The sequence below is a fragment of the Gobius niger genome (genome assembly GCF_951799975.1).
Source record: "Gobius niger genome assembly, chromosome: 22".
In the NCBI taxonomy this organism is placed as follows: Eukaryota; Metazoa; Chordata; class Actinopteri; order Gobiiformes; family Gobiidae; genus Gobius; species Gobius niger.
Genome location: NC_136873.1, coordinates 400,124 through 425,124, shown reverse-complemented (window position 1 = coordinate 425,124; position 25,001 = coordinate 400,124). Strand labels below are relative to the sequence as shown.

Genomic DNA, 25,001 nt, shown 5'->3' with positions numbered 1-25,001 from the left:
AGGCCGCTCGGGCCTAATAATAATATTTCCGAGAAAAACAATATCGTCGCTTTCGCGACGATATCATATTATACATTTTTGGAAAGCTTTCAACGATCCGCACGCATCCGTGGGGGTCCTGGGTGGATGACGAGCGCTTCGCGCTCGTCATCCACTATATACCCCCATTCACACTATATACCCCCATTCATTTTAAAGCAATAATAAGTATAAAGGGCCCACACCTCCGGTGTGGGCTTCACTGTTTTACACGGTGAGTTTACGGTTGACATGGGGACAGCGCTTCGCGCTGTTTTTGTGCGCTCCGCGCACTTAGGTTCAGTGCGCTGCGCGCACTGCGCTGCGATCGCGATTGCGATTACAATAGGCCCTTGCGACGGCAGGCCGCTCGGGCCTAATAATAATATTTTTTACAAAAACAATATCGTCGCTTTCGCGACAATGTCATATTATACATTTTTGGAAAGCTTTAAACGATCCGCACGCATCCGTGGGGCTCCTGGGTGGATGACGAGCGCTTCGCGCTCGTCATCCACTATATACCCCCATTCACACTATATACCCCCATTCATTTTAATGCAATAATAAGTATAAGGGCCCACACCTCCGGTGTGGGCTGTCACTGTTTTACACGGTGAGTTTACGGTTGACATGGGGACAGCGCTTCGCGCTGTTTTTGTGCGCTCCGCGCACTTAGGTTCAGTGCGCTGCGCGCACTGCGCTGTGATTACGATTACAATAGGCCCTTGCGACGGCAGGCCGCTCGGGCCTAATAATAATATTTCCGAGAAAAACAATATCGTCGCTTTCGCGACGATATCATATTATACATTTTTGGAAAGCTTTCAACGATCCGCACGCACCCGTGGGGTTCCTGGGTGGATGACGAGCGCTTCGCGCTCGTCATCCACTATATACCCCCATTCACACTATATACCCCCATTCATTTTAATGCAATAATAAGTATAAAGGCCCACACCTCCGGTGTGGGCATTCACTGTTTTACACGGTGAGTTTACGGTTGACATGGGGACAGCGCTTCGCGCTGTTTTTGTGCGCTCCGCGCACTTAGGTTCAGTGCGCTGCGCGCACTGCGCTGTGATTACGATTACAATAGGCCCTTGCGACGGCAGGCCGCTCGGGCCTAATAATATTTCCGAGAAAAACAATATCGTCGCTTTCGCGACGATATCATATTATACATTTTTGGAAAGCTTTCAACGATCCGCACGCATCCGTGGGGGTCCTGGGTGGATGACGAGCGCTTTGCGCTCGTCATCCACTATATACCCCCATTCACACTATATACCCCCATTCATTTTAATGCAATAATAAGTATAAAGGGCCCACACCTCGGTGTGGGCTGTCACTGTTTTACATGGTGAGTTTACGGTTGACATGGGGACAGCGCTTCGCGCTGTTTTTGTGCGCTCCGCGCACTTAGGTTCAGTGCGCTGCGCGCACTGCGCTGTGATTGCGATTACAATAGGCCCTTGCGACGGCAGGCCGCTCGGGCCTAATAATATCAAGTAAAGCCTAATTTGCAGCAGCTTCACTGAGCAACATATGATCATTTACCTTCGCAACAGCCTCTGTAGCACTAGAGTACATTAAAAAAACAAATGAGTCAAAGTTTCCTCGTCTTTGTTGCAGAAAGAACAGTTCTTGTCCACATCTTTAAATTTAGACATATACAGGTTAGTAGGATAAATTCTATGCAGTATTTTCCAGTGTAACTCTCGAACCTTGTTGTTTATGCAATACCTGAACGTAATTAACCAAGTTATCCTCCAGTTTATGTCTAGACATTGAGCAATCCACTTGGCTTTACAGGTTGGTGTCGTTTTGTTTAGTGATTGAAGGCATTTCCGAATATGCTTGTTTGAGCATTTGTGGCTCTTTATGTCGACCCCATCAATATATATTTGATTTGTAACTACAGGCGCTGCTGTTCTACGATGTGCTTTCATTAGTTCTGACAAACCGTTGGGGATACTTTTCATGACAGAGTTAAAGTCCTTTGAAGTGACTGGAAAGTTATGGTTACGCATAAACGCTTCATATGTAAAGAGCTGCCCGTTTCCATCGAATAAGTCTTGAAGCAGTATGATGTTTCTCTCTATCCACTTAGTCATAAATAGTGATTTATTACCTTTAGTTATATTTTGATTGTACCAAATAATTGCTTTATGCAGGGAAAAATTGTGTTGGTAACAGATTTTCCAGGCCAACAACGCTTGTTGATAATACGCACATAGTTTGATCGGCAATTTGGCGATACTGTAGCTACATTTCAATAGAAAGGGAAGACCACCAACCTTTTGGAAAATATAAGAAGGAATTAAAAACCATATTGAGTCAGGATTAGTCAGACATTACTTGATCCACTTCATCTTAAAAGTGTGATTTAAGAGTTCGAGGCCCCCCACTTCTGTTGGACTGGTAAGTACAGACCTTTTAAACTTAGGAGGTTTGTTTTTCCAAACGAAGTCTGTCATCATTTTGTTGACTTCACTACACACCTTGTCATCCACATTTAAGGATAGAGCAGGGTAAACAAATCTAGAGATCCCTTCCGCTTTGGTTAGTAAAGTCCTTCCCCAAATTGAAATGTCCCTTTGAGTCCATAAGTTAAAGATAGTCTTTGTTTTTTTCAACTTGGGGGAGAAATTCAAGTGTTGCCGTTCTTTTTTGTCTTTACATATCTCAATACCCAAATATTTAACATTTTATTTCACCATCACATTGTGTATAACAGTATCGTTGCTCTCATAAAGACATAGTATTTCACATTTGGACATAGTGAGTCTCAACCTAAAAGCATCTGAAAACTTTTGCACTGCTCCTATTGCCTTCTGAACCTGACATTTATCTTGTAAAAAAATTGCAGTACAACCTGATGATTTATCCGAGTACTTTGTGACTCTCAGATTAGTCGGGTACACATTATGTAGCACCTTCCAGTGCACCTCTCTAACTTTGTTGTAAATGCAGTACGTTCCATTTAGAAAAACCTTGACCTAAAGCTGTGTCTTTGGCTGTTTTGTTTTGCCCTTTCATTAACTGATTCCTGTGGGAATACTTTTGATCATGTGATTATGTGCTTGGGGTGTTACAGGAAAATTATAATGATTTATAAAAATTTCCATACTTCATAATATCTCCCCCATTCTCAAACATATCTTCAATGAAAATATTATTTTTATCGACCCATTTCGTAATATACAGCGATTTATTCCGTTTTAATATATATTCATTGTTCCACATTATGCTTTTATGGGGGGAGAAATGATGAGTATGACACAGCTTCCATGCCAGCAAAGCCTGTTGGTAAAAAGTAGACCATTTTAGCGGCAGATTAGTTAGATTATAATTACATTTTAACAAAAAGTGTAAACCTCTGACTTGCTTAAAGATGTTAATGGGGATAAGACACCATAAAGAGTTGGAATTTCTAAGACATGCTTGGATCCATTTGATTTTTAAAAGTATTGTTTCAATCTATGAAGTTCAGCAGCTCCAGACCTCCTGCACCCTTGGGCTGTGTTAATGTAGATGTTTTAACTTGCAAAGTGAAGGGAAATATATAGCCAACGTAAAAGGAAGTTACTGCGTCACAGTCATGGATGCAGCGCCTGGCAGACAGCGATCAGGGAGGCAAACTCCCATTGGCCCTCCTCCCTCCTCGCTCCGCCCTCCTCGCTCCTCCCCCCGTGCGTTTAGGTTACGTGAGAAAGCAGCTCTCGTACTTCACTGGGGACTCGCTGAGTAAACACGGTGCTTGTTCTTCCACAACAGAACTGCTGAACACAGACTTCATGATGGAGAATGAACGGGAGGACTTATCCATGAAAGAGGCCAAACGGCGAGAGCGGACGTCAGGTACGTGTGCGCGAGCTTTACCGGACGTAACGGAAATAACAACTAGCTTATTACGAATGCATCGATCCCAGAGTCTTGTTTTTAGCCACACTTTTAAAATGTATTCGGATTAAAGTTCACAAAACGACGCAATAGTTGAAAGTATTCATTGTGCACCGTGGTAACATGTTAACGTCAGCTCACCGGGCTAACGGCCACGGTAAGTCACTGCGTTGTGACCATTGACGGTGTAACCAGCTCGTTAACTGGTTCAGGTCAGGTCTTTTTCAATGCGTATGCTGCCAACTGAACAAGCCTGGGCGGGTAATTATGAGGGGAGTTTCTCATTTCAATGATTACAGTGGATAACATTTCATTATTGTTTTGCTCTGATTTCAATGTTTTGAACTGGGGAACGTTGTGTTTGCAGTTAGGGGCTCATCTCGTCATAGAAGAGGGCGTGGCTTCGGGAAATAGAATCTTTAGAGAAACACAATTTTCCCTCTTTTTAGCCATTTTCTGGTGGAATATCAACTTATTTATCACATAAATAAAGTCAAGTGTAAATCGGGCCCATGTGGATATTTTCTCACAGCAGATTGTTCAGTAGAAGTGAAAAAACGGCAGTTGTAGCAAGCGCTAGCTAACCGTTAGCATTAGCCCGATGCTAACATGTAGCATCAAGTTAGCATTCTCCGTTATTCATGTATTTATGGGCTGTTGAACCACTTTGCTCCTCCCCATTTCTTTGTATCTTTATTTAGTAGAAACTATATTCATAATTCAGCGTTTGTTAAAGTAGTTTTTGAATAATTAGAGAAAGTTTACATTTTTTCAAAATTGTTTTCCCCCTTAACTGTTTTCAAAAATGACCATATATGGGCGATTCCAGAGATCCCGTCTATCTATTTCAGTTGTATCACAAATGGGGGACGACGGATGGAAATTAGCCTAAGTTCATCAACTTGCACTGTCCCTACCAAATAAACCATAAAAATAAAAAAACAAATAATGACGTGCTGAAGTTCACGCTTTCATGAACTCAGCATGACAGCGTGAGGACCGACCAGCAGGCTGCGTGCGTGGGGAAAGTGCCTGTATTTAAGCACGGAGTTGCAGTAACAGGAAATCTGAGCAGATTGTCAATGGGATCAGATCACTAATCACTTTTTATCGAGTTACTCTCAGCCCCGTTAGAAATACATGACGTACTACTACTTCAGTTTGATGAGGCACCAAGAGCCCCCCAAACAAGAGGCGCAAAAGAAAACAAGGAAGGGACAAGATATCCGGGCAAGACTTGCAGCCAAGCAGCAGGAGGCGGGGCACCTTTCAGAGGATCAGAGGATCAGAGGATCAGAGGATCAGAGGAGCACTGAGGATCAGAGGAGCACTGAGGATCAGAGGAGCACTGAGGATCAGAGGAGCACTGAGGATCAGAGGAGGAGCACTGAGGATCAGAGGAGCACTGAGGATCAGAGGAGCACTGAGGATCAGAGGAGGAGCACTGAGGATCAGAGGAGCACTGAGGATCAGAGGAGCACTGAGGATCAGAGGAGGAGCACTGAGGATCAGAGGAGGAGCACTGAGGATCAGAGGAGGAGCACTGAGGATCAGAGGAGCACTGAGGATCAGAGGAGGAGCACTGAGGATCAGAGGAGGAGCACTGAGGATCAGAGGAGGAGCACTGAGGATCAGAGGAGGAGCACTGAGGATCAGAGGAGGAGCACTGAGGATCAGAGGAGGAGCACTGAGGATCAGAGGAGGAGCACTGAGGATCAGAGGAGGAGCACTGAGGATCAGAGGAGCACAGAGGATCAGAGGAGCACTGAGGATCTGAGGAGCACTGAGGATCTGAGGAGCACAGAGGATCAGAGGAGCACTGAGGGAAGCCAGCCAGGTGTCCTCAGTTTGTGACGGTTTTCTCTACCTCCAAAAACTTGCTGGTCAGGTCGGCCCACAGTGGTGGTGCGTGAGACGGGTAGATTGGGTACAGGAAGAGAATTGGAGACAATTGGAGACACGGCGTCGGAGAATCGGACCTATGTGGTACTGCGCATGCGCAAGATTCATTATTTTTCGACAACGGCCTGAGGGATTATTTTTAAACTAACTCAGTTTCAAGATTGTTTTCATTTTAACTGTCATGACTAAATAATCTAATCATAAATCAGGAGTAAATCCAGAAAACACAACATCCAGGTAGAACAGCACAAATTATCGCAATCAAAATACAAATAGTAATTTCAGTGGTTGTAATTAGTAAAGACTGACTGAAACTAGGGGCAAAAAAGAAGTCCTGAAAATAGTTTGTCAAAAATGTTCAGTAAAATGGTAAATGATTGTTTATTTTTGCGTATATTACCTGTAATACTGGTTTCCTTTTGCACAAGATGAGAATTAAGATGTAGCAGATGTCGTACTAATAATAATAATAATTATAATAATGCATTAGTTTTATACAGCGCTTTTCCAGATGTTCAAAGTCGCTTTACAATTTTGTGCATTATTCATTCACTCCATACTCTGTGATGATCAGTGAGGCCACCGGTCTGTGCACATCAGCCCCACCACCAACCACTCACACACTCACTACATTCACCAGGCTTCCTGATGTTCCCAAACGGTCTCCATCCAAGTCCTGCCACTTCCCTGCTTGGCGTCCGAGGTCTGACGGGATCGGGCAGAGCAAAGGTCAGGCCATGTAGTCTTCCTGTCTCCAAGTCTCTTCCTGTCCTCGATCTACCCGCCACTGTCGTGCGGCTCTGGACGAACACCAGAACACAATTGCATTGTAGGGTTGTACAATATCAAATAAAGCAATTGCTTTCTTACTTACTTACTTATTAGCAGAACATGGGGGCCAGCTCAGTCTCTCTTTTTAATTTTTCAAATGGATTTTTTCTATTTCTCTTCCTCAGAATGGTAACAGGAATGACAACATTTGACCTGTTTGCCAATTGCAGGCTAATGCTAACTAGCACAGAAGCACATGCTGTACCCACTGAAACTACATTTATTGTAGATATTGATGAAATAAGTTAGAACAGAAACTACTTGGATTTACACATTTAAAATTGGCAACAGGAATGATGTGACATATTTCCCCCCCCCTCTCCAAATGTCCACAAACAGGTCATAGAGAGAGAGGAAGGGGAAAACAATGAAATAATGAGATGTTTTAGTTGACAATGTGATTAAGTGATTCTTTTATAGTTACAGTTTAAACATTTTTTACCTTTATTAAAGCCCCACCTTAACGTGGTGGAGGGGTTTGAGCACCTGAATGATCCTGGAGCTCTGTTGTCGGGGGCTTCGTGCCCCTGGTAGGGTCTCCTCGGGCAAACAGGTCCTAGGTGACGGGTCAGATGGTTAAAGATGAAAAATCACAGACGGGGACAGTCCAAAAAAACATTTTTTATGATGTTTTATTTTTTAGGATTTTAGTTTTTTATAATGTTGTTGAAATAGTTTCAAAACTTTTAATTATTACCCAAAATATCAGAATGATGGTTTGTAATAGTTGTCTTTCAACAGCTGTTGATTGCCATTTTGTGGCTGTTTATTTCCTTGGGACGCAAAAGGCACCGTTTTGGCAGAATGACCCAAACAACCACTGCTACACCTTGTCCAAGTCATAACACAACAACACTAACTGAGGACGAAACCCACACAGGGCCATGTCAAACTCGGACTGTGGTAAAAGCTCTCACTCACAACAAGTTCAATAATCCCCAAACGAGATGGGGCCTTTCTTTTGTGGAGTTTGCGGTTCTCTCCATGTCCGACTCTATTTGATCTATGACATTTTGCAATATACAACAGTATAAATAACATATATTTCCCACTGTACTAACATCTTTGTCCTGTGGTATTTTGACATTTGACTCTGTCTGTAGGTCACATGAGTGCCTACTATGACACTGAAGGTATGAATCTTGACATGGCATGGCTTGACATGACATAGTATTTTTAAATGTTTTTCTTTCAGCTTTGCATGTGGTGGGTATTTAGTTTGTACCTGCTGCAGGTGAACTAGTCTTAAATAGGCTTAAAATGCTGCTTATTTTTTACAAATTGTTCTTTTTTTTTAATTCCTTTTTCACACAACTTGCTCCCTTTTGGTTTGTCGATTTCCCAGGCTGCTTGTGCTTATGCTAACATGGTAAGTGAAAATATGTGGTTCCCTAATGGACTAATTGCCATAGCAGGGAAACAAAGTGTACATTAGTGGAACCATTGGGGCTTTCAGAACGGGCTGCAGTTAGTGTGTGCAGATTAGCTTTGGGGCTGTGCTGTGTCCTCTCCTGAACTCTTCTATTTCCTGCTGCATTCATCTTCTCTTCATGTGACTGGAATGTTTGTCATGGGAAGAAAAGAAAGGAGCATTTCCATTCTCAATTACTCTTTATCTACATGTACTGCATACATGTGATTCCACAGGTTTAGAAACATTGTTAGCAGGTTATACTGTAGAGATGTTGGGATTTGATTCAAGTCGGAGACTTGACTTGTTTTTTTGCTCTTGAATATGCCATTAAGAGTGACTTAGGCCAATAGACTTATTACTAAAATGACCATCGGCCTTCAAGCCATATTTCATAGGGCTTATAATCTGACTGAAAGACGCACAATGCTCTGTTTGAAAGCTTTATTGTATTTCTGCAGCCTTCCCTTCATCCCAGACACAGGTTTTAATTAGAGATGCACCGACCGATCCAGCTTTTTTTTGCTTCCGATACTGATACTCTCTGAGTGAAATAGTAAATACCCCTCTTCTCTCTATAAAGCCTCATCTGTTCTTGTCATGATGTTACAGATCATTTATCTGCTATATAAACCAATGGAAAAACACTTAACAAGGATCAATGTACTGTTTATACTGATATCCTTCGTGACATGACAGGTTTTTAGGTTGCATTAATATATACAACAACATAAAGTTATCTGATCATTACAACTTGACTTATTCTTTTGCTGTTCTACAGCATTATAGACTCAAATACTAACACTTGGCTCTCTAGCAGTGGTTATTTTGTTTTATTAGGCTTCTAAAGGTATTTCGATGTTGGTTTCTGACCCAGCCTTCATTTGTCCTCGTTAGTGTTAGCATTCTGCTGCTAGCTTTATCATGCTGTTGCTAGTCGCGGCGCTCAGTGATTTATTTGGTGAAAGTTGTGTTTTTAAAGCGGTGAGAGCCAAAGCTAGTATCATTTCACTATCTCATATTTATAGCCGATACTCAATATCATCTTTTTTCCAGTATCAGCTCCAATATCCCGTATCGGTCTCTTGAATCCATAGTTTTAACTTCTACTGCACTGAATATGTCTGCTCCATTATTTAGGGCTATAATAGAAATGGATTTCTCTTTGATGAAGAGAATGAACGAAAGAGAACACATTTCTCTTCCGTTCATGATTGATCGGTTAGTTTATGACTCACCATCATTGGCTTAACCAATTAAAAGAAATACTACTAATTAAGTGTCAAGCTGTATAAAGGAAGAAGTAAGAAAGTGAAGTACCATCTAATAGAATTCTAAACATACAATTAAGCAACAGTTTCCTAAAATACACACGTTTGTTTTGAGTTTGTACTTTTTGATTATGGTTCATTATTGTTTCTAGGGGGAAAAAAACTTGTTTGTAAAGTGTTACTGTACAATTAGATCCAGCCAGCGCTGAGACAAACAGAAAAAAGGAAGAGCAGGAGAGTGACAGGAAATGTGCGGTGTGGTGGCGGTTTCTCATATGTTGAAGCTCTAAAAGTTTTAGTTTCAGAGGAGACAGTCGGGGAAAATCCACACTTTTATCTTATTGCTAGTGTAATAAAGTGAAACGATTGCATGTGAAAAGGTCTGAAACATCACAGGTTATTGAAGCTGCGATGGGATTTCATGTGATCCTTCATAGTCAAGACATCAATGTGCACACGCCTCTGAAGTCTTCAGCTTAACCTTCTGCACATTTTAGTCCCAACTGCTCCTGCGTTTAGACCCACGGGTGACATGGCCACCTTTATCTAGTGATTTTGTCATTTTTTTAATGCAATTTTATATATTTTTATATATTTTGTTCCAGCAATGTCCTAAGGTGTAGAATGAGCTCAGACCTGTTCGCCAATGACCAGCGTGACTCAGAAAATGCAATGTATGCAGTGGGTGATGAAAGAATGGATTTGGATGAAGCTATTTAAATCTCATATTTGGCTGCCCTTAGTTAATTGGGGACTGGGGACGTCCCGCTCCAAGTAACGGTCTATTCATTTCTCATACTGCCCTTGTGCTGAGTGTGACTGGCTGCGCTAACGTGCACTGTGTTTCAGATGCATATTCTCTAGTGTGGCTCGTATCTTCACTGTTGTTTTTATTTGCACACGGCCTAGTGTCAGATCAGTTTGAGAGAGTATCAATATGCTGACTGTGCTCGTGTGCTTCAGCTCTGGAGAACCCGGACTCGGACATCGGGCTGTGCGGCTGGCTGCTGGTGCTGCTCTCCATGCTGCTCACACTGATCACCCTGCCCATCTCCATCTGGATGTGCATCAAGGTCAGACTCTTTTTCACACCAGCGAGTGTGTCCCGCTCATAATTAGGGATGGGACTCGTTAAGGATTTCTTGATACGGCTACTTTTATCGATACTCCTTATCAATCCAGTTCTTTAACGGTACTCTTATCGGTACTTTAAAAGAAGAAAAAGAAAAATAGTTAGGCATTAATCCTTGGTTTATATTTATTTTTTATTACATTTGGACCTAATTTATTTCAAATTTGTGCATACACTTAATATATGAAGGTCAAAATGCTCGTAGTTAGACACTTGTGCTTACCTGAAGTCAGGCGCTTGTCACACCGATGCTCTGGCCGCACATCAGCGTGTGTTCATAGCGCTATAACAGGCATCCTCGAGGCTCTAACACATTCCCAGCGCAGATACAGCCACAGATATGAAGTTTTCTTGTCGCCGTTTTTAATCCTGGGTGTTTAGGTAAAGAAACACTGAAGTGTTGTAAAAGTCCCAGAGCTGCTGTAGCTCCGGTTCACAATGAAGCTAAACCTCCGTGACTTGTTTACATCTGAGGGCCGACATAGCATCTGCCCCGGTGGCTCAGCTACAACGCACGTCACTGTTGGGGAAAGCTCCTGATTGGTCGATGCTCGCCAATTTCTACAATAAGTTCAACATTTCACAACTCTAGCGCGGGCTGCTCTGGACGCCCTGGAGGCGCGTCAAAAGCTTATCATGTGCGGAAAGCTCCAAAACGCGCCGCACAGGAGGCGCGTGACTCGCTGCGGGATATTTTGACGCTCCCTGAGGCGCGTCCTCCATATATTTTCAATGTAAACCTGACACTTGGCCGCGTTTGGCGTGAACGCACCTTTACTCATAATAATATGATCACTGTAGGAGAAGATGGGTAAACAAAATTCATTCTTCTTCAGAATCAGAATTGTATTTATTGCCATGGTTTAGAACATGTTCACAAACTAGGATTTTTTCTCGGCACAATCAAGCAACATAAAACATATAACACAGAATTTAGGTTAAATAAGATATAAAAAACGTAAAAACTACTATATATATAAGGGCAATGGGGCAAGCATAAAGAACATTGAAATAAATGACCATTATTGTGTATATTTAAGCACAAACTACGTCATTTGTTCATAGACGTGTCACTTTCTTTATTATAATCATGTAGCAAGACTTGGCCTTCAGCTTGACACAGACTGTTCATTCACTAAGTTGTTTTTCTCTCAAACGTGATTAGATTCAGCTTCTTTCCTCTACAACTCTGAGAAGTCCGGTTCACACTGGTCAGAGCCGAGAGGCCTCTATCACCGTGGACTTATCAGAGGACTCCTCAGCAGCAGCTCCTTCCCTTCAAGGACAGAGTATTAAAAAGTATTGCATCTGTAGAATTTTAACTTCCTCTACACTCCCCTGTTAGCTTTGCCGGGTGAAAGCTTCTCGCAGGGTGACTGTCTGCGGCGGGTTTCACTTGAACTGAAAGAAATGAACAACATCCCCCACTAATTTTTCTCTGATGGGTTCAGTCTGCGCCAGTTAGTCGCCTAGAAATGACGTTCTGTCAAAGCCGTGCGAGTCTTACTCTGAATGCATGAAGGCCAGGCTAAATTCAACCCTGACAGGCACTACACTAACCTCACAGAAGGGTTCGTGTTACAAATATCTAATAAATGGTATGTCACTAACAATAAAGGAGGAGTGGGCTGTGTTTTGTTTGTTCCATTGCGCTGTTGCTCGTGGGACTGGATTTGCTGTTTAATTACTCCCATGTTTAGTCAGCCATTTCAGATGTTTCTTTGAGTCTCCATTTGTGCAGCTGCTCCAGTGTTTTTTGTAACCGAGCGAGCTTGTCTAGTGTACACAGCTCCTGTCATGTAATCATGTCAAACAATAGAGACGACGTGTTTTCATGACCACTGTACTGTCCTCCTGTCCCGTGTGTGTTTGTGTGTGCACGCAGATCGTAAAGGAGTACGAGCGGGCCATCATCTTCCGCTTGGGGCGCATCCTGAGGGGCGGAGCCAAAGGACCAGGTCAGGATACCCCCACCCCACTAAGCCCATTCTTTTCTCCATGAGCTACTTTTACAAACAAAAGCAAATGAGCCTTTTTAAGTATAGTCATGGTCTGGTCTCCAGCTCTCAGAAGTGACGTGCGAGGCTGTCTCACCATAGCAACAGATGCCATTAAGTGTTCAGACGAACATCCTTCAGCAGAGGCAGGGCAAGGCATGGAACAGCTAATTGTCATTTATTGCTCTGGGTCTACGCCTGAATCATCCGGGCAGAGGATGATCACCACATGTTCTGGAAGATGTTTGGTTTCTATGTATTTGTGTGCGTTAAAATGACCATGTAAGGCCCTCTTAAAGTAAATAACATGAATTTTTTATTCATGTCGCTAAAATGATGTTGTTAAAAGTTATTTAAGTCTATGTCATGTTTTTGTCCAAATGCAGTTCCCATTTCCCACATGTTTCTGTGGTTATCACACAAACAACCTTCAGTTGTTACAACTGAAGGTTGTTCAGTTGTAACAAACATGTGGTTATCAGCACATTTTTGGAATACATAGGAAATAACTCTTGATAACCACTGTTTAAGTGAATGTTTGGATTCTCAATGAAAAATATTGTATTCTAAACGTTGTGCTCATTGTTACGGACTGTCCTTTAAAGCCTTATGTCAGCCCACTCCAGCCCTCTTCTTTTTGTTTACTTTTCTGGGCTCAGTTGGAATGAGAACATGTGACCGACAGTAACTTGACCTTATTTGGCATTTCTCAGTCACGGACAGACTGTATATTTGTTCTTTATTAGTGTATTTTATTATTTCAACAAAAAACATACCGTACATTAGAGGTCGACCGATGTATATCGGCCAGCCGATATATCGGGCGGATATTTGGGGATTTTACATTATCGGCTATTGGCCAGTCTAACGCCGATAAAAGCCGATATCTGCGGGACCAAAAGTGATAGACTCCATTTTTTGCATTAGAAAGAGCTAAGTCACTGGTGTTAAAACGACTCCGTAGGGCTCAGGGGAACAGAGAAACATCGTGATGAAAATTGGTAATTGGTTAGCTTCAAGTTTGTTACATAAGTTTCACCAAACCTCAGTTAATATGGACATGCTGCATGTCATTTTGAAGCACAGACACTGGAGAATTCAATTAGTTACAACCTCTGCAATTGTATTTTTGATCGGTGCACAATATGCCGCAGCGAGCAACAGTATGCTAATGCTAATGACAGCGTGTTAAAAGGTAACGGCAACTGATCAATGCTGGGACAGAAACTATGATTGAATTTTAATCACCTAAAGTAAAAAAAAAAACAGAAAAATGTGCCACTGCTGGGGTAAATATATATGTTTTTACAGGATTACAGACCAGGCATTTGGAAAAATCTGCCAAGAATATCGGCATCAGTCAATATATATATATATATATATTTTTAAAAATAAAATCAGTCTGCTTCTACTGTACATTATTCTATACTCCGGGAGACATACTCTTGTCAATCTTCTGGAATACGTTCAATAGTTTTGACTTTTTGTTATATTTAATTCGTCAAGGAGGCTTGGTCCAAACAAAGCCTAAAATGTGACTCCGCTGAGCGCCTGCAGACTGTTTATGACGTTCAGGAGTAAGAATAGCTCCGTGCCTTTAAACTTGCATTCCTCTGCAGCTCAAGCACCAGCGACTATGTCAACTTAGTTTGTCTCTTCTGGTTGGCAATTTAAATCTTGTGAAATTAAACATCCTGTTTCAGTCTTTACAGTAAAACAAGCTCCAGCAAAGACTTCCTTTGATAACTTGGAAGTTCTGCTGCCTTCATGTGGTCTTTTAATTATGCTAAATACCACTTGCCAACTGTATATCTTATATGTACCAAGCAAAGCAGACACTGTAGCAGTAGGTCAGCGGAAAGAAATTGCACAAAGTTATTTGTCTTCGGTTCAAAGAAATGACTAAAGTCCAATTAATTTCTCCACAAGTGGTTAAAACACTCAAATACATGTGCTTGATGAATATGGCAGGTTTGTAGATCCGATAACTAGCAAATCATTTTCAATACTTGTTTCCCCTTCTCCCATAGTTATATTATACCCTGGCCTCCATCTGAGATTATGGCTCATTTTGCATTTGTCCTGTGTGAACAGCTCTGTGCCTAAAAGTGACCCACATGTGCGCAGAAGGGGATACGACATCACACACGACACGGCGCACTCAGTATGTGGAACTAAAGCACTCAACTTTAGCCCCCGGTCTGAATGTATCCATAATAGTTGAATATTCTTCTTGTGAGGCGCTGAAACGGAGCACGTTCTCCACTCAAGCTTTATTTTAAGTGAAATACAAAAGCGAAGGTGTCGACAAGTATCTTAAAAAGCCACAATAAAGCATAAGATGTTCCCTCTAAGCTTCCTAAACATCTCTGAAATCACCGCCGTTGCTTCCACCTGCACAGATGGCTACGCTCTGTCGCCTAAGCGCACCGTATCCAGACAGAGAACAGTGAGCTCCACTTTCTAAGTGTTGTGGCATTACCGTTTGCTAAGTGTTTGCATACCTAGCACATGTCTAATTGAATGGTTGTGGTTGAAACAGGCTGGCAGATTTTCCTGGATGCGGGCGCAGCTGCCATCTTTAAACACAGAGCTGGACTTGGGCACGTGCCAGCATCATTTATACCATGGTTTTGGGGCGTTTATTTGCAGAAGCGGGGATCATTATTGTGTTTGCCAGGAGCTTTGGTGTCCCTTCTCACTGTTTGCCCCTGTGTGGTGTTCCCAGGCTTGTTCTTCATCCTGCCCTGCACAGACAGCTTCATCAATGTGGACATGCGCACCATCACCTTCGACATCCCGCCACAGGAGGTAACACACCACTTTCTTTGTACTGTACAGGACGTTCCATGGCACTCAGTACAGAATGCTGAGGGTCTGGTTTAGAATGGAATGCTTCTTTTGACTAACGTGGAGAGGATCTTGAACACTACGGACACTGGCTGCTCTGTCTGAGATGAAAATAATAATAAGACTTTCTCTTTAGAATACATTGAATACAGTCATGTGGAAGTCCACTGTAGGGGCGATATGGCAAAAATAGAATATCACGATTTCAATTTTATCTCAATATTTTTTATAATGACAAATATAACTGAAGTTACGCACTCATGAAAAGAATATGAAAGATGAATGTACAAGTGTATTATTAAATACTAATGACAGAAGATACAGAGAAAATAGCAAAGGACCCAAAATGCACCCCTGAGGCACACAAATGAGAAGCATGGGCCAACATTATCTGAAAAACTCCTATTTTTGAAACACTAATCACCATTTCAGAGCAGTGGCTTGTGTTTCGTCGTGATTAGGGCAGGGCGATATGGCCAAAAATTGATATCACGGTATGAAAATGAAATATATAGATAACACTATATTTGGTGATATAATTTACACCTGGCAAAAATCCTTTAGCCTTTAGCCGATGGGGAAAATTCATTTACAGCTATTTTATTCTCTTTATTCATCTAAATTCATCTAAATCTCTACCTCCATCTGGAAAAACACAGAAGATAAGATCAAATAATATTGCTACAATTATTTGCACCTTCATCTCCATAACAGTAAATGCTCCTGTAAGTTCACCTCCTCTGTGCAGTTTACACGCGTGTTACTGTCAGGCAATAATGTGTTCAGGACACGTGTGCCAGAAACATGAGTTACTTTCATTGTAACTTTCAAAGGATTCACTATATCTCCATCTCTCCTGTTCACGTCTCCACCCTGTTCCCAGACCCGTGCACACAAACACACACACAAACACATGCACACAAACACACACACAAACACATGCACACAAACACACACAAACACACAGAGAGGGCGGGGAAAGTGCGTATCTGAGCTTGTCCTGAGACTTGCGTGAGCGCTTGTGAGAAGGATATTATTAGCCTTTACCCGCGTTTGCAATGTGGTTGTCTTTGTTGTTGTTAGCGCCAGAAAGTTAGCTAGCGAGCTAGGTGATGCTACAACTCTCTGGAGTTCATCCAAGACCCAAATCCTGAGCCCTTTCCTCGCAAATAAGAGCGACAAAAGCAACAAACTTCCTCCATATCAATAATTCTTTAGGCGCTGCCCCTGAAGCTCCACAGTCATGTTTCTGCTGCTGCTTTGAGTGACTCTGAGCAGCATCTATGAAAGTTACACCGGTGTCCAAAATCTATACCGGTATTACCGTGCACGGTCTGATATGGACCGACCCTAGTCGTGATAAGACGATCTTACAAAAATGACAGATGTCAGCCCTGGGGATCATAAGACAGCCCAATATTGTTATACCTCCCACCCCATCCCACTGTGGCCAGATGTCTCAAACTATGGCGATATCTTAAGAAATGCATTATCATGTACAACTTTCAGGGGAAAGTAGCTTTATTGCCAAGAACATCTTTGAAAATCTCATACTTTATACCCAGCCCTAACTGGAGCAGAGTTTAGCACTTGTGCCTCTCAAAATAACAAAAAGGATTATACAGTGTAACCTCACTCCACCTTCGACGATCCGATCTAAAAAAAATCTTCTTTCCATAAAAATATATCATTTCATGCATGTCTTGTGTTAGGTTCTGACCAAAGACTCTGTGACGGTCAGTGTGGATGGCGTGGTGTACTATCGCGTTCAGAACGCTACGCTAGCTGTGGCTAACATCACCAACGCAGACGCTGCCACCCGTCTGCTGGCTCAGACCACCCTGAGGAACGTCCTGGGAACCAAGAACCTGGCGCAGATCCTGTCTGACCGGGAGGAGATTGCACACAGCATGCAGGTAGGCCAAAGACAATGACCAGCCATTCTGCTACAATTGATTTTTTCATTTTCATTTTAAAACTTACACACACAAAAAAAAACAGAGAGATCTGAGGCACTGCAAGTTGTTTTAAGACCTTTATTTTTAGATTTTTGTATTGCTGATTTTAATGATGGATTGTGATCGCTGTGCATGGCTCACACATCTGCGCACAGAAAATGTATGCTGTGCACAAAATCAAATCAAAAAAGAACAGACAGTCCTCAAAGCGTGGGAGGAGTGGTGTATCTCACGGTCAGCTCAGTGTTTCCCGTCACAGATGCACACGTCCCCTGTTCCTCCCTCACCCTGAGAGTTCACAGTGTCAGCTCTTCTGTGCACATTTCTCCTTCACTGTGCAGCGGCCCTGAGAGGCAGTGACAGGCGCAGGCTGGTAACCTGCAATCTGCATTTCACTACAAAACGCTCAAGTCCTAAAGCTGATGCCCTCAGCCCAGCCACACGCCCCGTCTTCATTCAAAAGATTGTCTGAAAGCGAGTCCACTTCTCCACGTTGTGCACGGAGTACGGGCGCACTGACATAAAAACAGCTTAAAATAAAAGAAAACCATTGAAGGACTAAGGCAAGGTATGTTTGTTTATACCGCGCATTTCATACACTACACAAGGCAACGTGATGCGCCTGACCAGGGTGTAGCCACAGTGCGCAGTGTGGCTCACGGTAAGTCCAAGGCACTGGTTTGTGTGTTTGTGTGTTTGCTCAGACACATGAAAAATTAGAGGGAACACTGAGTGTGACAAAAATCTTAGAGGCCAACTCTCCATAGCCGTAGTTTTGCTGAAGTGCATAATGCAAGTGTCACCTGAAACGGGGCAGACAAACTCCATTTAACACCAGGTCTGTTGGCAAACCCGCTGCTAATCACGTCAGCTGCCCCCGGGCTTACTCACCTCACAAACCCAGGCCTGCCACCCGAGCCACTGGGAGTGATTAAATATTTATTGCAGACATGCCGTGGTTTACAAGTGATCATGGAGGAGTTCAATAACCTCCGCTCCAGATGGCTCTGCCATATCTCCAGTTTGAAAAGGCGGCGGCGGCATCTGCTCACATGCTATTTTTCACTTTCCCTTGGACGGAAATGAAGACTGGTGTTGCAAAACGCGGTATTAAGAAGCCTTAAATGAATTGTGCCAAATGTCACTATAAAGTATTACATTGAATTCCAACTGGCAATTACACTGCGTTCCAAATTATTATGCAAATTGGATTTTTGTGTCAAAAAGGTAAAAAAAAAAACAATAATAATGAAACTCATGGATGGTATCGTGTCTTGGGGCTCTATGAATCACTGACATTAATCTCAGAGACCTGGGATGATTAGTTTTCAGGTTAAGCCCAGTTAAGGGAAAAACTACTGAAAAAGGGTGTTCCACTTTATTAAGCAGATCATCATTTTCAAGCAATATGGGAAAGAAAAAGGGTCTCTCTGCTGATGAAAAGCGTGAAATAGTTGAATGCCTTGGTCTAGGTATGAAAACCTTCGATATTTCATGAAAGATTAAGCATAATCATCATACTGATAAGAGATTTGTGGATGATTCAGAGCACTCTCCAGTTTGTGCCGATAATGGCACAATATGGACGGTTTCTGTGAGACAAACACATCAGATTAAGAGAACAGATGCTACAAAGCAGCATACAGGTATTTGAAGCTGCTGGTGCCTCTGGAGTCTCCCGAACATCAAGGTGTAGGACTCTCCAGAGGCTGCAGTTGTGCATAAACCTTCTATCCGGCCTCCCCTAAACTGTTAATTCAATGCTGATGAAGCAGAAACGGCTGCAGTGGCTCAGAAATACATGAGGACTCATTTTCAAACAGTCTTGTTCACTGATGAGGCCGTGTGACCCTGGATGGTCAAATCAATGGAGTAGTGAATGGTTGATGAATGGCCACAATGTCCCAACAAGGCGGTGACGTCAGTAAAGAGGGGGCGGAGTCATGTTTTCGGCCAGAATCATGGGGAGAGAGCTGGTCGGCCCCTTTAGGCCCTTTTAGGCTCCCTGAAGGTGTGAAAATGACCTTTGAAAAATATGTGGAGTTTCTGACGGACCACGGTCTTCTATGCTACAAAAAGAAGAGCCGTGTTTTCCCGAACAAAATCCTCTTCATCATGACAACGCACCATGTCCTGCTGTAAAGAAAACCTCTGTATCACTGGCTGCTATGGGCAGAAAAGGAGACAAACTCATGATGTGGACCCCCTCCTCCCCTGACTTCAACCCTATTGAGAACCTTTAGAGCCTCAACAATAAACACTTCTATGAGGGTGGGAGGCAGTTTTCATCCAAACAGCAGCTCTGGGAGGTTATTCTAACATCCTGCAAACAAATCCAAGCAGAAACTGTCCAAAAACTCACAGGTTTAATGGATTTAAGAATTTTGAAGCTGCTTCACACAAGGGCTCCTATGTTAAAATATAACTTGACCTGTTAATATTGTTTTGATTGAAATAGCTCTTGATTTCAGTAAATATGACCTCCTAATGCTACAAATACAACAAATGACCATTTTCAGTTAATTACAAGCTTTAAAATGTATTGAAACGATGAGTTGCATAATAATTTGGAACAGTGGATTTTGAGGTTTTTACTATATTTATTTTTGAAAAAAATACTGTTATCACTAGGAAATTTTTTCCACCACATTTAAATGATCCTCTAACAGTTAAAGACTTAAAAATTATGCTGACTCTCATTTGAGTTGACAATTTAGAAAATCTTAGAAAAATGTCATTTGCATAATAATTTGGAACGCAGTGTAATTTACATTTCTGCTGCTATACATGAGTTCATCAAAAAGATGTGGTCCACGCATTTGACTGCAGTTTTGGTTGAAACTGTACAGTGTTTCGCTCAAGAGTTCCCCGTCATGTTAGGTTTCGATTATCATAATGTCTCCTCATTTCTCTGTCTGATTGAATGTTTGTGAATCATCAATTATCAAAAATAAATCTCCCTCTCCGCCACCTCCTTCCAAGTACCTCCAGGCCAAGATCAAATCCGGACCAAACCATATCTGAAACAGGTCTAAACTAGACCTAACTTGGGCTAGGTTATTCTCAAACTGCCTAAACTAGGGCTGAACGCTTTAGGCAAAGAATAAAATTGATTTTTTTTTTACTCAATATATGGACAATTATGATTTTAATTGATTTTATTTTAAATAAACTGAAAAGGGTGTGCTGATCTTTCATATGAAGAAACTCCAGCCCATTTATAGTCAGATTCATAATATAGCCTACAATTCTTTTTATTTTATTTTATTTAATGTTTATTTCTGTTTTAGATACGCCTTGTCTGCTCTGAAATGTAAAACTTCATAATAAGCCATGGAGTTTCCAAAAGGGTTTGACTCTATGGAGACTCAAGGGGAAAGGGGCAGAGTTAAGCCCCTGTGTCACCACTCAGTCAGAGAAGAATCAGAGGATCAGACCAGGGGAAACTCTGTTTTAGCGGAAGAAAACTCCATCGTGCAGTGCCGGATGCAATTTTACAATTTAGCCATTTTCCATGTCGTCTGGATTTAAAAGCATGACTTTATCAAATTCATTTGATTTATCGCCCAGCCTTGTTTGTTTACTTTATTGTCCCCGTAGGGAAATGCGTCCTCTGCATTTAACCCATCCTTCGATGCCGCTGGGGCAACCCGTAAGGAGCAGTGGTCGACAGCAGTGCCACGCCCGGGGACCCGTCTCCATGATGTGGAGCCAGGCTGAGGGTCAGAATCACCCGGCTGGAGGATTCACCTCTTGAACCATGTCTAAATACAATGGGGAAAAAAGTATTTGGCCAAAATCCAAAAGAAAGTCTATGGGAAACTGTATATGTAATGTGTGTAAAACACTTTGAAAGATGTTTACCCAAAGTCCTTGATGAAGCCGGTAATGGGGTCATTAATACATGGTTGAATGATCAGTTTAGTGATGTTATTGTTGGATGTGGCTGTAAAAATGATGTTAGAAAGTCAATGAAAGCTATTACATGCACAATAATGTACATCATTGCACCAGAAGTGGTCTGTTTATGAAAGCACTTAAGAATGGAGGGTATTGGTGAGTGTGTATTGTATGTTTTGGGTGAGTACTGTAGTTCTGAATACTGTGTTCTGAGCAAGTTAACTGATAGAAAAAGAAGTACAACAAAAGTAATACACAATCTGTGAAGCTCCAGTCGTTTCCTCTCCTCCCACCGATCCCTCGACTGAACAGGGCAGTATTTGCAGAGTCATGCACACTGAGCCAGGACACTTAATTACATTGATTATATACCAGGTAGATTATTGGGCGTCATGTCAGCTCTGTTGTGTCTGATATCAGAAACCAGATGAAGCATGGTCTTCTTCTAACTTTTACATCACGTCCAATTCTGCCATCTTGTTGGTAAAAGGCGTCTATAGAGTAACTTTAGCCTAAACAACATTACAAGTTTTATGACAAACTAATTCTATTTCTAGCCTGGTAATGTGACGTCAACATTTTTATAATAAACGATATTCAGATTATTGTTCTCAGTGTTCGATGTTACCGGCAGTAACTCAGGCATCTAATCTCTGAATGGACATCCCTGATATACTATTTTCTAACACAGTTGGCTGTAGAATTTTGGTCACATTTGTGCTGGTGGAGACTGATTTTTATGGTTGGTACTTCAGCAGTAGTTTGTCGGGGCAGAGAGTTTGGTTTGGGACTGTCAGACAGATACGTATAAACTTTCATCAACTTCTGTCTACTGTTGACTTGTGGAAGTGCGGCATTTACTTTTTGATTTTTACAAAAGTGTAACTTCAGTCTCATCAAGCCTCCGGTCCAGCCGAAACAATGTTTGAGTTGGAAAGGTCAAGGCAAATATTTAGCTGCTGTAACTCTCCACAAAGTTAAGTCTTATATTCTTGTGTTCACGTTCCGACAGTGTGTTTAAATGGGCAATGTGAACTTGCCCGAACATCTCACCATAGTTTGAAGTGTGTGTATTCTGTGCCGTTGTAGTCCACTCTGGATGATGCCACGGACGACTGGGGCATTAAGGTGGAGCGGGTGGAGATCAAAGATGTGAAGCTGCCTCTCCAGCTGCAGAGGGCCATGGCTGCCGAGGCCGAGGCCAGCAGGGAGGCCCGCGCTAAGGTACACGCCAGCACGCAAACACACTTTATTATCACTACATTATTTCATCCTAATTCAGCCTGGTTTTGGTCCTGTTTGTTTGGTTGTTGCCATGTCCTTAGGCAAGACACGTGTGTATTCCTTCGCGTCTGTCAGTCCACCGCAGGGAAGCTGTGGCTACAGCACTAGTTAACCATCCCAGAGCATGGGAGGAATGAATAATGACTACAGTGTATCTTGTTTGTGAAGCACAATACAGTCATTGTGATCATGAAAAGTCCAAAACTATTGCTACAGATGATGATTTCCTGTAATAAACCTCAAGAATGAGAAGACCCTGGGCAAATACTAAATGAACTTTGATACTGTGACCATTTGTTTTCTGGTGCATCTTTGGACTGTGCAATAGCAGGGTTTCCACAGGCACTTAAAAATCTGAAATCCATGTACAGGCAGCTAGGGCTGTGCAATTAATCGAAATTCGATTACGATTTCGATTAAAATAGTAAACGATTACAAAATGAGCATAATCGCAAAAAATCGATTATAATTGTTTTTTTCAACAACACAATTTTTTATTTTTTTTTATTTTTGGATTTTTGTCACTTTTTTGGTGGATTTTTGTCACTTTTTTGCTGGATTTTTGTCACTTTTTTGGTGGATTTTTGTCACTTTTTTGCTGGATTTTTGTCTTTTTTTGAAGGATTTTTGTCACTTTTTTTTGATGGATTTTTGTCACTTTTTTGATGGATTTTTGTCTTTTTTTCTGCTGGATCTTTGTCTTTTTTTGATGGATTTTTGTCACTTTTTTTGATGGATTTTTGTTACTTTTTTGATGGATTTTTGTCACTTTTTTGATGGATTTTTGTCACTTTTTTGATGGATTTTTGTCATTTTTTTGCTGGATTTTTGTCACTTTTTTGATGGATTTTTTGTCACTTTTTTGATGGATTTGTGTCACTTTTTTGATGGATTTTTGTCTTTTTTTCTGCTGGATTTTTGTCTTTTTTTGAAGGATCTTTGTCTTTTTTTGAAGGATTTTTGTCACTTATTTGATGGATTTTTGTCACTTTTTTGATGGATTTTTTTTGAAGGCAACAAATAATCGTTTGAATAATCGTGATTTCAATTATGACAAAAATAATCGTGATTATTATTTTTTCAATAATCGAGCAGCCCCACAGGCAGCAACACGTCACACAAGAGGCTTAGCCGAAGGGGAAGGACTTGTTATGGAAATCACAATTCTTCCCTATTTTTCGACGTTTTGTGGCGGACCATGAGCATATTTATTACACACCAACAAGAAGATAGCCGTTAGAAATGTACTTGTATCCGATAGCTGAATAAGTAACCCTTCATTTCCCTGCTTGACCTCTCTTCTCTGGCCCGCAGGTGATTGCGGCGGAGGGTGAGATGAACGCGTCGCGGGCCCTGAAGGAGGCGTCTCTGGTGATCGCCGAGTCTCCCTCCGCACTCCAGCTGCGCTACCTCCAGACCCTCAACACCATCGCGGCCGAGAAGAACTCCACCATCATCTTCCCCCTGCCGCTGGACATGATCCAGGCCTTCATGAAGCGCTAGGCGGCGGCCCGGGACGTCTGAACGCACCACACACAGTACCGAGACTAGTGAGAGGCCAAACTCCACCAATCAGAAAGGGAGGGGAGTCTGAAGGGTGCAAGTCATTTTACAGGAGGAGAAAATAAACAGTAAAACGAATGCTTCGGCTAATGAGTGGGATGTTATGCAGTATGACATCATAAGAACATAACTTACTTCCTTTGAAATGGTTTATAGAGCCATTTCTTACTAGAATTCAAACACATTTGTAAATTGTCGTTATATTCCCTTCATATTTGCCCTGAATGTTCCTTGCACCGCCGAGGCTCTCTTCTCTCAACATAACTGTTTACATACATCTGTCATCAGCGCACCCTGCCGTCTGTCTGACCAAACAAGGTGCTAAAGTCATTAGAGAAATCACTTTTATTCATTAGAGAAATCACTTTTAGTTCAAGTGTATTCATACTTCAGGAAAGTGCCTGTGACGACGTGGCCTTAATGAGAACCAGCCCCAGGCCAAAGGGCTTGTTAGACCGGCGGTCCCAAGATGGCGGCATATCAGAGTGTACAGAGAGAGAGTTTTTTTTTTTGCATTTTACTGACGTGTTAATTTGACTGGATGCAGTGAAGGAACTATATTTTTTTATTATATTAATGAGTTTATATTTTGTTATGCTGCATTTGTAAAGGTTGCAAGACAGAGTGGGCTTTTGAAATTAGACAAACATTTTTGATAATGTTTTGGATTTCTCTATTTAACACAAAAAAACAACAATTGCTACTACGGCTAACTCTGTTTTTAGTGCGTTCAGGCCCCGCATTGTCCTCCGCCGATGCCTCGGGTCAATCTGCTCCTCAAACCTAAACTGTGCTGTGTATTTATTTGTTTGTGGTTTCATCACAAGATAGATAGAAATAAGATTGAAATGAGCAGAATCTTTTCGACTTCCCGATTTGGATTTGGGTGCAAAACGTTCAGACCGGTCACTGCCAGTAATTGCCGTCTCCAAATGCATCTCATTTTTATTGTTTGTTTGTTTTTTGTGAGGGAAGCTC

At 41.9% G+C, this 25,001-nt stretch overlaps 1 protein-coding gene across 1 annotated transcript; it reads left to right on the top strand.

The window, feature by feature from the left end:
• Positions 1 to 7,750: 7,750 nt before the first annotated feature.
• stom (stomatin) lies at positions 7,751 to 24,081 on the top strand. Its single transcript, XM_079580835.1, has 7 exons — positions 7,751 to 7,790; positions 10,303 to 10,412; positions 12,357 to 12,429; positions 15,197 to 15,279; positions 17,031 to 17,234; positions 22,266 to 22,400; positions 23,775 to 24,081. The coding sequence occupies exons 1-7, from the start codon at positions 7,766 to 7,768 to the stop codon at positions 23,961 to 23,963; spliced, it is 819 nt and encodes a 272-aa protein (XP_079436961.1). The 5' UTR covers positions 7,751 to 7,765; the 3' UTR covers positions 23,964 to 24,081.
• Positions 24,082 to 25,001: the final 920 nt, after the last annotated feature.